This window comes from Thalassophryne amazonica, chromosome 10 (genome assembly GCF_902500255.1).
Source record: "Thalassophryne amazonica chromosome 10, fThaAma1.1, whole genome shotgun sequence".
Taxonomy (NCBI): domain Eukaryota; kingdom Metazoa; phylum Chordata; class Actinopteri; order Batrachoidiformes; family Batrachoididae; genus Thalassophryne; species Thalassophryne amazonica.
Window position 1 is genome coordinate 68,579,261 of NC_047112.1, and position 12,324 is coordinate 68,591,584.

General features: G+C 41.2%; 1 protein-coding gene across 1 annotated transcript in view; it reads right to left on the minus strand.

Annotated features, from left to right (window-relative positions):
- ndufa11 (NADH:ubiquinone oxidoreductase subunit A11) overlaps positions 1-11,277 on the minus strand; it is a 29,354-nt gene extending 18,077 nt beyond the window's left edge. The window contains exons 1-2 of the mRNA XM_034180839.1: positions 11,142-11,277; positions 3,986-4,078 (exon numbers count right to left, since the gene is read on the minus strand). Of these exons, the coding sequence (XP_034036730.1) occupies positions 3,986-4,078; positions 11,142-11,220 (172 nt within the window). The 5' untranslated portion in view covers positions 11,221-11,277. The remainder of the gene's footprint in view (positions 1-3,985; positions 4,079-11,141) is intronic.
- Between the last annotated feature and the right edge of the window lie 1,047 nt (positions 11,278-12,324).

Consider the following 12,324-nt stretch of genomic DNA (forward strand, 5'->3'; position numbering starts at 1 on the left):
GAGGCAACCTTGTTGTGATCAGGCACTATATAAATGAAAATAAATTGAAATTTAGTCCTTTATAATCAGGATGTCAGGGTCTCCATTTCACATGAAGTCCAGACCCCTTGGGTCTGCTGACCATCACCATGACAACCAGATTATAGATAAAGACACAGGTGACAATCTGGAAGCACTTTGTCTAAACTAACTTTGCATACTATTACAGTGATAAAGATGCATTTTCTGGGTAAACCAGGCATCTTTAGGAATCTCACCGTATGTAACTGTCAGCTGGCTGGAGACGGTCATTTTGCCCTACTGAGCTGCAGATGACTTTTTTTAATGTCTAAAAGTAGGTTTTTCCATATGAAAAATATCTTCTGAAAGCACTTTGAGAACTCTATTTTAATCAGAAATCTGACATTGAAAACATAAGTACAACACTTTTGTAGCCTTTCTTGAATCTACTTCTCTGTAACTGTTCAGCAGCTACTAGGATAGGTCAGCACAACAGCAGGCCTCTATTCTGCTGACACTTTATTTTCTCATGAAAATTGTATGACAGGAAAGCACTTTGAGAACTAGCGGCTGACAGTCCCCACACCAGCGGCATCAGGGCACACCACAGCCTGCGTTAGACATTTGTACCTCCTAATGATGGTAACAGAGTATCAGTGATTGTTTCTCAAAGCTCCTCAAATGTTTAGTTTTATCCACAACCCTAAGAAATTCAGAAGTAACATATTGATATAATATGGGGGTCTGGGGGCATTTTTTGGACAGTTCACTCACCTGGCATAAATGTTTTATTATTGCTGTTAACAGCTTTCCCTGCATCCCACAATCAGGTTTTATGTCTCTTTTCAGGATAACCTGTACTTTCACAATATAAAACACAATAAAAGCATATATAAGAGTAATAAATGTTTACAAATCAGAAATAAGGAAAAAGCAGAAAATAATTTTCCATACATTTATTCAAAACACACAGCAAACTATAATAAACTATTTTGACACTTTATAAAGGTAATTTGAGGTCTTGTGTGAAAGACTGTACAACAAAAAGGTTCAAACAATAAACACAAATGCACATTTTGAACAATATATACAAAATGGTCTATGCATTTTGTTTGTCTTCATCTCAAAGCAATTTCTGTCGGCTACTACACAAAGTTCACGTCACAAATTTCTACTTCTACTGTGTTTTGGAGTCTTCTGTCGTACTCTGGAAGCAGCTTTCATTCACACTTTGGCTCCTCACACTCTGAGGAGCGGCCCCTCCCCCTCGCTCCATTGATATGGTAAACAGTGCTTTACGTCAGAGGGAGAGAGCCACAGAGTAATCCAGTAACATTCACATGCAAACTAGTGGAGCAATCCTGATAGTTACACACTCTGTTTAAGCACGTGAGATTGTCATCAGAGGCTGTCCGTCTGCTTTCACTGATCACTGTGCGTAATGGCGCAGGGTGCATTGGCACACCCAGGGGCTATTCAAACGGGCCAACTAGTAAGATATCACTCCTGAAAATGATCTTTGGCTTATCACGTGAGGTAAATCTGCCCTACGATTGGATTTTGGAAAACCATGTGACAGTGAACCAATTCCAACTGGACACTCACATTGCGCACGTCATCACACAGCTTATATGAGGAGTACAAAGATGGCCAATGGCTGGCTCAAACGTCCGCGGAGTTAACTTTTCAGCAAAAAAAAAAGAGTAAGTTTCTATCTCATATCAATAAAAAGTTATTTATAATTTAGTAAAGCTTGGTCTTAGCCGCCGTATACCACAGCATCGGTCCCAGAGGGTTAAGAAGCTGAAATCAAAGAATTTAGATTAAAAAAAAAAAACAACAACAACAAAAAAAAAACAATTGCCAAAATAGTTGTCATGGTAAATGTTAATGTGATAATTTTGTTAAGCCCCTTGAATTAAAGCTGAAAGTCATCACAATAAGCACATTTTGATTGCTCCTTTTCCGCTCCATTGTGCTGGTGTACAGAGGAAAACTTTCAAAAATTGTGTCAATGTCCAACTACTTGGAACAAAGAAAAATTTTCATATGAAGAAAACCTATCAAGTCCAGGCTCAAACCTCCCCTGTGCCCTCTTGCAAACTGTAGCTGAAATTTCAAGTCTTCTTAAGAAAATCATTCTTTGTGCTCCACCATGTAAAAAAAGCTTCATTGTGCACAAAAAAGGCAACTAATGTTAACTCAAAATATTCTACAAGACAAATATCCCCTGTAAGTTATTAAGGTTTATTTATTTATTGGCTCAGGAACATTCCAGGCTGGCAGTGTTACTACCTGAGCAAGACTGGAAAGATATTTTTTTATTTTGCGTGAGTGTAGACTCTGTGTCCACACGGTCGTGGGGGTTAATGACAGATGCATTCATCCAAATCAAAAAGGTTCACAAAAGAAAGACGCAAAAAAAGGACAACACCAAAACAAGTGCAATTATAGATAGGTAAAATATATACATATATATTTATTAAAATGCTATGCTAAAATACCCTCAGCCGTATAACCATGTACCTTTTAATGGCGTCTGCAGGAGGGTGTGCGTGTTACCTTTGACTGCATGTGATGCGCGTGCATACTGATGTCCGCGCAATGTCTTGTGCGTCACTTCAGAGGTGATTATCAGGTTACAAAAATGGCGTTTTCAGTTTTAGAAGTGTTTATTTAATTGCTAGTGTTTACATAATATGAGAAACATGTTACATCTACACAGAAACACAGCGGTTTGGAAGCAGAGCCGATTCCGCCACATTCGATTAGCAGCCAGAAAGACCAGCCAGTGGTCACAGTACCTCTCTGACTGGCTGCCACTGTGTCCTTCCCAGAATCCCGAACCCCCCAAATGGTTGATTTGCATGATTCATGCTGTCGGCCATGACCATAACATTAGGAAACAGAATGTGACCTTTTGTCCTCTTAAAATAGGTCAAAGTTAGCCATCTTTGAACCTGTCTAAGGTCTGTGCCCCAAGAATGTTCCCTGTGAATTTGAAGACCCTGGCAGTAAGAGGACTGGACTTATACTGAGCAAACAGACAGACGGATGCAAGGTCCTGAATGAACATACGAGGTCTGTTAGAAAACTATCCGACCTTTTTATTTTTTTTAAAAAACTATATGGATTTGAATCATGTGCGCTTGCATCAGACAAGCTTGAACCTTCATGCGCATGCGTGAGTTTTTTCACACCTGTCGGTTGCATCATTCGCCTGTGGGCAGGCTTTCAGTGAGCACTGGTCCACCCCCCGCATCAGATTTTCATTGTCAGGAAAATGGCTGAGCGACTGGAGCTGTGGGCCGTCTTTAATCTGGTTGTAATGATCCTTAATCTGTGTGACGCCCAGAGTATCTTCACCGAAAGCCGTCTGAATCTTCCGAATGGTTTCCACCTGGCTGTCTCTCATTTCTGGAAAAATTTGATTCAGCGCTGCTCCAATCGCTCAGCCATTTTCCTGACAATGAAAATCCAACGCGGGGGGGTGGACCAGTGCTCACTCAAAGCCTGCCCACAGGCGAATGACGCAACCGACAGGCGTGAAAAAACTCACGCATGCGCACGAAGGTTCAAGCTTGGCTGATGCAAGCGCACATGATTCAAATCCATATAGTTTTTAAAAAAAATAAAAAGGTCGGATAGTTTTCTAACAGACCTCGTATTTTGGCCTTAGCAAAAAACAAAACAAACAAAAAAAAAAAACACAAAAACAAAACAAAACACAAAACCAAACATGCAAAGCACTGTATAGTTACAGTGTGTATAAGAGGAAAGTCTGTGGTGAAACTGTTAAAGCACAATTTTGGAAAAGCTGACAAATACAAAAGGTAGATCATTTGTTCAAATTATTTTAGAAGCAGCATCCTCCTGCTTCCCAATGAGGGAGGCTGTTTTATACAATGACCAATGAACCTTTGCTTTCTGGCAGCGTTGGTTGGTAAATGCACTAAAAAGCAGGAATATTTGTCATTGTATTTACCCATTACAACGGTGCCTTTGGTAACCTTCTGGAGCCCTTCTACTGCAGACTCGGGTTGGTACCCCACAATGTGATAGGCTGAACCAACCAGACCTGAAAACACAGAAGCACACAACTCAAAATAAGCAAGCACTTAGATATCTGAGGCTGGGTTTGTTCTGAATAATCATGCACGTTATGCTACCTGCACCAAATCTGAAAAGGGAGAAAATAAATAAACCAGAATAGAACTTTATTGTCATTGTGGACACAATGAAACTTTATTTTAGCAGCATCTCTTCAGCACCAAATCATCAAGAAGCCAGTCATAATGACAGCATATCATAAACAAAGCACAACATATACCATCCAACCAAGCAGGACTAAAAACACACACACACAACAGATGCTAAATATGTGCTGATTCATACTCACATAAAACGCATTACTTGAAAAAAGTGCTGATGTACATAGAGTGCATTAAGGAGAAGGTTTTACACACGTGACCGCTTACGGGTTAAAAACTATTTAGCAGTCTGTTGGTGCGTGCGTCTGTTGGGGTGTGCACCGAGTGCCCTGTATCTCCTTCCAGGGGGATGAACAGTTGGTGTCCAGGGTGTGTGAGGTCTATGGCTTTTCTCTGAAGCCTGCCAGCATAAATCTCAGACATGGGGCAATGTGGTCCCTATGACCCTCTCTGCTGTTTTCACCACCCGCTATAGAGTTTTTAATCCTCTGCCCTGCAGCTCCACACAGTGCAGCAGTAGGACAGGAGGCTTTCCACAGTGGCCCTGTGAAATCTGACCAGCAGATTTTGGGGAAGCTGGGACTGCTTTAGCTTCCTGAGGAAGTAGAGTCTCTGATGGGCTTTTCCCACCTGATGGCTGATGTGTGCAGACCAGGTGAGATCAGCTGTGATTTGTACTCCCAGGTACCTGAAACAGTCCACTCTCTCCACACTCTTCCCATTGATGTCCAGCTCAGAGTGTTCAGTCTGTTTGGATTTCTGAAAAAAAGCAGATCACAGACGTGACACAAAACTAAAGTCATTTCAAATGGCAACTTTCTGGCTTTAAGAAACACTATAAGAAATCAAGAAAAAAAGATTGTGGCAGTCAGTAACGGTTACTTTTTTAGACCAAGCAGAGGAAAAAAATATGGAATCACTCAATTCTGAGGAAAAAATTATGGAATTACCCTGTAAATTTTCATCCCCAAAATTAACACCTGCATCAAATCAGATCTGCTCATTGACATTGACCCTATGTGTCTTTTTGCAAGGAATGTTTTTGCTCTATGGCAAGATGCATTATCATCTTGAAAAATGATTTCATCATCCCCAAACATCCTTTCAATTGTCCAAAATATCAACATAAACTTGTGCATTTATTGATGATGTAATGACAGCCATCTCCCCAGTGCCTTTACCTGACATGCAGCCCCATATCATCAATGACTGTGGAAATTTACATGTTCTCTTCAGGCAGTCATCTTTATAAATCTCATTGGAAAGGCACCAAACAAAAGTTCCAGCATCATCACCTTGCCCAATGCAGATTCGAGATTCATCACTGAATATGACTTTCATCCAGTCATCCACAGTCCACAATTGCTTTTCCTTAGCCCATTGTAACCTTGTTTTTTTCTGTTTAGGTGTTAATGATGCCTTTCGTTTAGCTTTTCTGTATGTAAATCCCATTTCCTTTATGCGGTTTCTTACAGTTCGGTCACAGATGTTGACTCCAGTTTCCTCCCATTCGTTCCTCATTTGTTGTACATTTTTCGATTTTTGAGACATATTGCTTTAAGTTTTCTGTCTTGACGCTTTGTCTTCCTTGGTCTACCAGTATGTTTGCCTTTAACAACCTTCCCATGTTGTTTGTATTTGGTCCAGAGTTTAGACACAGCTGACTGTGAACAAACAACATCTTTTGCAACATTGCATGATGATTTACTCTCTTTTAAGAGTTTGATAATCCTCTCCTTTGTTTCAATTGACATCTCTCGTGTTGGAGCCATGATTCCTGTCAGTCCACTTGGTGCAACAGCTCTCCAAGGTGTGTTCACTCCTTTTTAGATGCAGACTAATGAGCAGATCTGATATGATGCAGGTGTTAGTTTTGGGGATGAAAATTTACAGGGTGATTCCATAATTTTTTCCTCAGAATTGAGTGATTCCATATTTCTTTCCTCTGCTTGGTCTAAAAAAGTAACCGTTACTGACTGCCACAATCTTTTTTTCTTGATTTCTTATAGTGTTTCTTAAATCCAGAAAGTTGCCATTTGAAATGACTTTAGTTTTGTGTCATGTCTGTGATCTGCTTTTTTTTCTACAAAATTAAACAACTGAATGAACATCCTCCGAGGCCGGTGATTCCATAATTTTTGCCAGGGGTTGTATTTGACTGGTATGCAAACTGGTGCTGATCAAAAGCAGTAGGTATGGCAGTTTTAATGTGAGAGAGAACTTGTCTCTCCAAACATTTAGTGATTATTGGTGTAAGTGCAACTGGACGATAGTCATTCAGGCAGCTCACCGTGCTTTTCTTGGGTACTGGGATGATTGTGGTGGACTTGAAGCACGTAGGGACAACACACTGCAGCAGCGAGCGGTTGAACATGGTGGTGAACACTCCTGTCAGCTGGTCACCACAGGCCTTAAGGATGCATCCAGAGACCCCACCTGGTCCTGCTGCCTTCCTGATGTTGAGTCTGTTCAAGGCAGCTTTGACCTGGTGTTCATGGAGCTGTATCCGGTGGTCCTCCGCTAGTAGATCTGACTGCCAGTTGGTCTTTGCATTCTGCTGGTCAAATCGAGCAAAGAACTGGTTCAGGGTGTTAGGTAGGGAGCTGCCCGTGGAGTTCGGGGCTGCTCTGCTGGTTTTATGTCCAGTGAGTTTTTATCCCCTGCCACATGTTCTTAGAGCTGTTGGTGTTAAAATGCTCCTCTATGCGCTCTTTGTGTCTGGGTTTGCTTCCTTGATGCCCCTCCTCAGTCTCTGCTGCACCTCTCGGTACTCCAGTTGAGTCCCTGATTTAAATGCAGCGTCACGCTCTCTAATCAGAGTTCGCACTTCTTTGTTGAACCAAGGTTTCTGATGAGGATATACCTTGACAGACTTAGTCTCTGCACAAAAGTTTATGTAGGAGAGGACAGCTGTTGCATGTCCCTCTAAGTCTGTCCCTGCTGCAAAGACTTCCCAGTCAGTCATATCAAAGCAGTCCTGCAGAACTGAAGTTGCTTTTTATTCCACACTTAAAGTGTTTTGGTGGAAGGTTTCTCTCTGCTGACCAAGGGTCTATATGCTGGGATGAGACACAGAGCCAAGTGATCCAAGAGACCAAGATGTGGAAGAGGGATGACTTTATAGGCCTTTTGAATGCTGGTGTAAACCTGGCTGAGAGTGTTTTTATGTCTCGTGGGAATGTTCACATTTTTGAAGAGCTTGGGATTACTGTGTTCAAATTGGCATGATTAAATTATCCTGCCGCGGGTGCAGCACTGTCCGGTCTGGCCGTCATGCATTTGTTAATGGCCCCCTGCAGCTGATCTAAGGCTAGCTTAGCGTTAGCTTGCAGTGGTATACAGGCAGCAGTTATCAATACGGATGTGATTTCCCATGTCAAGTAGTAAGGTCTGCAACTCAGGATCATGTATTCAATATCTGTTGAACAGTGAGCCCCTAATATCCTGGCATCGGTGCACCATTCGTTGTGTATATAAATGCACAGACCCCCACCTCTGCTCTTATCGGAGTGACTTGTGGTCTGCTCTGTAAACAATGTGGCCTGCTAGCGCAATAGCAGCATCTGGCATGTTTGAATCCAACCATGTCTCTGATATAATCATCACACAGTTCTCCAGAGGACTCGATGTAATCTGCAGTCTCAGCTCGTCCATCTTGTTGTGTAGTCACTGTGCGCTGGCAAGGAAAAGGCTAGGGATCACTGGTCTGTGGGGGTTAGCTCTTAGCCTAGCCTTTAGGCCTCTTTTGCCTCTCCTGCGTTGCCATCTCCGCAGAGCTTCCCAGAGGGTCGCTGCTCCCGCGGGATCACCGGTGGGATAAAGTCCCAGTTGAATGTTGTTTGGACTTTTCGTGCTTTTGCTAACAGCTCAGCTCTGCTGTAGCTTAGAGCATCAGTTAATCGGGTGAGGAGTATCAGTCCGAGTAGACAAAGTACAAAAAAAGTGCTGAGACAAGAGTGCTTGGCTGCTGTGTCTGAACGCGCCGCCATATTCAAACTAAGCAACATTACAAGTCTATAAAGGACATAGTTTTATAATTAATGTAGGGAAACTAACTTTTTAAAAATTTAACTAGTATGGCGATTGGCCAAATCAAAATGTTAACAGTTGATCTGATTTTGAGTTTTAAAAAAAAGTTTAGTAGGTGAAGAACTCCTACAGAGCTGGTGTGGTTACAGGTGGTCAGAGTTGTTTGAGGCAGCTTACAGTACTGAAATAATCATTCAGCAGCAGCTGTTGTGGACAGTCCTGCAGTCAGCAAGCCGACTGCATGCTCCCTCATGTCTCGTGACACATGCAGCATTGTGTTGTGTGGAAAAAAAAATACTGCAAGTTATTGTGAATATATTGAGAAATTAGTCTTTTGTGTGTACAGAAGAAATCTAAAAACTGTTATGGAAACATGCACAACACCAAAGCGTAAAATATGAAAAACAAACATTGTGTCTAGGGTTGAAACGATTAGTCCAGTAATTCTAATAATTCGATTACAAAAAATGTCTGTGGCAAATTCTGTGCCTCGATGCTTCGTTTAACTTTGTAGTACATATGCCAGGCCTGTGTGTGGTGCTGTAACATCCCCAGAAAAACAAACAGAAGAAGACTAGAGCATGCAGGAGCCGTGTAAGCGCTAATCAAATTAGCTATTATCTCCAACGGGACACATTGAGTGAAATAAAGCATTTCCCGGTGTGAAGGGCTCAGCACTGCCCTCACACATCTCCGTCCCCTGCCACACAGTCTCTGGAAGAAGTCCACTCTTTCTTCTGTGTTTTGCTTAGACTCGAACTGAGTGTTTCACTTTTTAATTTTCACTTTTTGGGCAACACACAACATTTCACAAACACGGTAACTCAAATAAAATAATAATTTATAAAAGCTGACTGAGGCTTGCATGTTCAACCTCCAGCTGAAATGCAACGGCTGAATCACAAAGTGGGATAAAAAAAAAAATCACACAGGGACCCAGTAATCAACCTTAAAAAAAAAGCCCTGTTGATGTTGTTAAAAATGCAGAAGTACTTTTAAACCGATTAAACCGTAACTGATTACGATTTTATGCACTGTATTTATAGCGAAACAGTATTCAATTTTTACGGTCAAATTGTTGAACACAATGTATTAGATTACATCTTTTTCTCTCCTGAAGATGTGAAAAAGTTGTTGTTTCAGATGAACCCTAGTAAGCCGATGGGTCCAGATGAAATACAACCTTGAGTTCTTAAAGAATCAGCTGAGGCAATTTATTTGCCCTTTTTTTGTATTCTTAGGCAGTCTCTTGACCAATGCAGACTTCTCAACATTTGGAAGCGGGCCAATGTGACCCCAATTTTGACCCCAAAAAAGGTGAAAAGAGTCACTGGCAACTACAGGCCTGTGAGTCTGACATCACAGGTCTGCAAATTATGTGAAAAACTCATTCGAGACAAGCTTGTGATCTTCACAGAAAAAGTGCTCTTGAACGAGCAACATGGTTTTCGAAGGGGCAGATCTTGTCTCCCAAATCTATTTGTTACTCCTGAGGAATGGACAAAAATGTATGACGAGGGTTTGCCTTTTGACACCCTCTATCTTGATTTTTGAAATGCTTTAGATTCCTTGCCAAGTGCCAGATTGATTTACAAATTGTGGAAGTATGGGATCGGAGGAAAACTTTGTAACTGGATAGAAAATTTTCTAAATGACAGGGAGCAGAGTGTGTGTATGAATGGAATGAAGTCCTCTTGGACGCAGGTTACTAGTGGCGTTCCTCAGGGATCGGTTATTGGACCGATATTGTTTTTGTTATTAATGATTTGCCATGCGCAATAAAGTCAAGCTGTAAAATGTTTGCAGACGACACCAAGGTGTATCATTCCATTCTTTCTCTTGCTGATGGGGAAGACCACCAGGCAGACAGACAGGCTCATGGCTTGGTCTGGAGAGTGGTTGCTTGGTTTTAATGAAGGAAAATACAAAGTTCCCCACATCGGTAGAAAAAAACCATGTTATTATAATTTCATGAATGAAAAACATTAGAAACTGTCTTAGAGGAAACAGATCCAAGTGTACTGATTTCTAAGGACCTGTCCTCCTGCCACATTGCTCTTTCGAAAGCAAAAGTCAACAGAGTTCTTGGGATGATAAAAAGGGCCTTTTCGTTCATTGACAGACTCCTTTCTTCTTTTGTATAAAACATTTGTCCATCCTCATCTCGAATATTGTGTGCAGGCATGGTCACCATATCTCCAGAAAGACAAAAATACTTTGGAAAAATGACAAAGAAGGGCCACTAAGATGGTACCAGAATTAAAAAAAAAAATCTGCCTTATGAGGAGAGGCTCTTGGAATTGGGCCTTACTACACTTTAAGACAGAAGAACTCGAGGGGACTTGATCAAAATGTATACAATTTTGCACAGCTTTGAAAATGTTAACTTTAATGTGTTCTTCGAAATGAGAAGGTATCCTGGTCTTAGAGGCCATGAACTGAGCCTGGAAATAAATAGATCGAGATTGAATGTGAGAAAAAAGTTCTTTAGCAATCGAGCTATTACGCTTTGGAACAGTTTACCACCTGAAGTGTGGTTCTCTCACCCAGTATCAATGCTTTTAAAGCAAACTATAATTTGTATTATAGTGTAAATGCCACCAGGTTTTAGAATTGTTAACTGTTTTATTGTAACTTTCAATAATGTTATGATGTGTCATTATATACATTTATGTATACAGTATTTTTACACAATAAAGTGAATTATGAATTACTCGACTAATCGCCAGAATACTCGATTACTAAAATAATCGATAGCTGCAGCCCTAGTTGTGTCATGTAAAATGATTTAAGCAGTGTGATTGACAGCGGCTAGCTTAGCGTTAGCTAAACCATCAGGTCAACGCGTCGCTAACTAACGAACCCACGCATCTTCAGTCTGAACTTTGCACACATACTGACCTACAGCTGCGGCTAATTTGGTGGTGAACCACGTTTTCCCCACGCAGTCGGTACCGTCTGGTTCGTCCCAATAACCCATTTCACTCCGAACCACAAGGACACCAAAACACTGCTTCTTCTTCTTCTAGTGAGTAGCGACAACGCTGCACTGCTGCCCCCTGCTGGTCGTAGCTGTGCCAGGATCGCTGAGGCAAGGAAAATGGATACTCATGAATGAAAAAAAAGTAATTATGGCTGACATACTTGCTATTACTAATTTGTTAATTTTGTAGTAATGGGTGGGTGAACTAACTGCACACCTTTTCCCAAACAGATGTTGCCTGGCTGTGTCGCCATTCTGCAGAAGTTAAATTCAAACTAAAATTCAACCTGTAAATCATGTTTTATGACCACAAAGGTCATCCATAGTTCACCATCTAACTGATTCTGCCATAATAAACACACCGCCTTTCTTCATAGTCAAAATTAAAATATGAACGTTTTTCATATATATATTTTTACTTGGTCAGTTAAATTCACTGTGGTGCCCGCTGCAGTGCCTGTTTGATGTACGATGGCGTTTGGACATTCAGACACCAAGCCAGTGAGTGTGAGCCAGAACATGGAAGATCAGCCCAGAAATGATGGTGTCCAGCCAACAGGAAAGCTCTGAGGGGACGTGACAACTGTGAGCCACAGGATCACAAGAACTCTTCAAAGAGACGGAGGTGAAGAAGGAAATATAGAAAGTTCAGAGAAGAGGGAAAGTTCCTCAGATAATAATTTGAGTGTAACTGAGGTTTTTCTGGCATGAAAACAAAATGATTCCACTTCATTAACTTTATGCTCTCAGTAAATGAATCAGAACAAAAAACTCAAATTGACAAGTATATATACATATATACATGCGTATATATATATATATATATATATATACGAGGTCTCTTAGATAATAAACCGACCCTTTTATTTTTTTTTTTAACTATATGGATTTGAATGACATGAGATTACACCAATCATGCTTGAACCCTCGTGCGCATGCGTGAGTTTTTTCACGCGTGTCGGTGACGTCATTTCCCTGTGGGCAGGCCTTGAGTGAGATGTGGTCCCGCCCTCTCGGCTGAATTCCTTTGTTTCACACGCTGCTCGAGACGGCGCGCGTTGCTTTATCAAAATTTTTTCTGGACCTGTGAGGAATATCCGA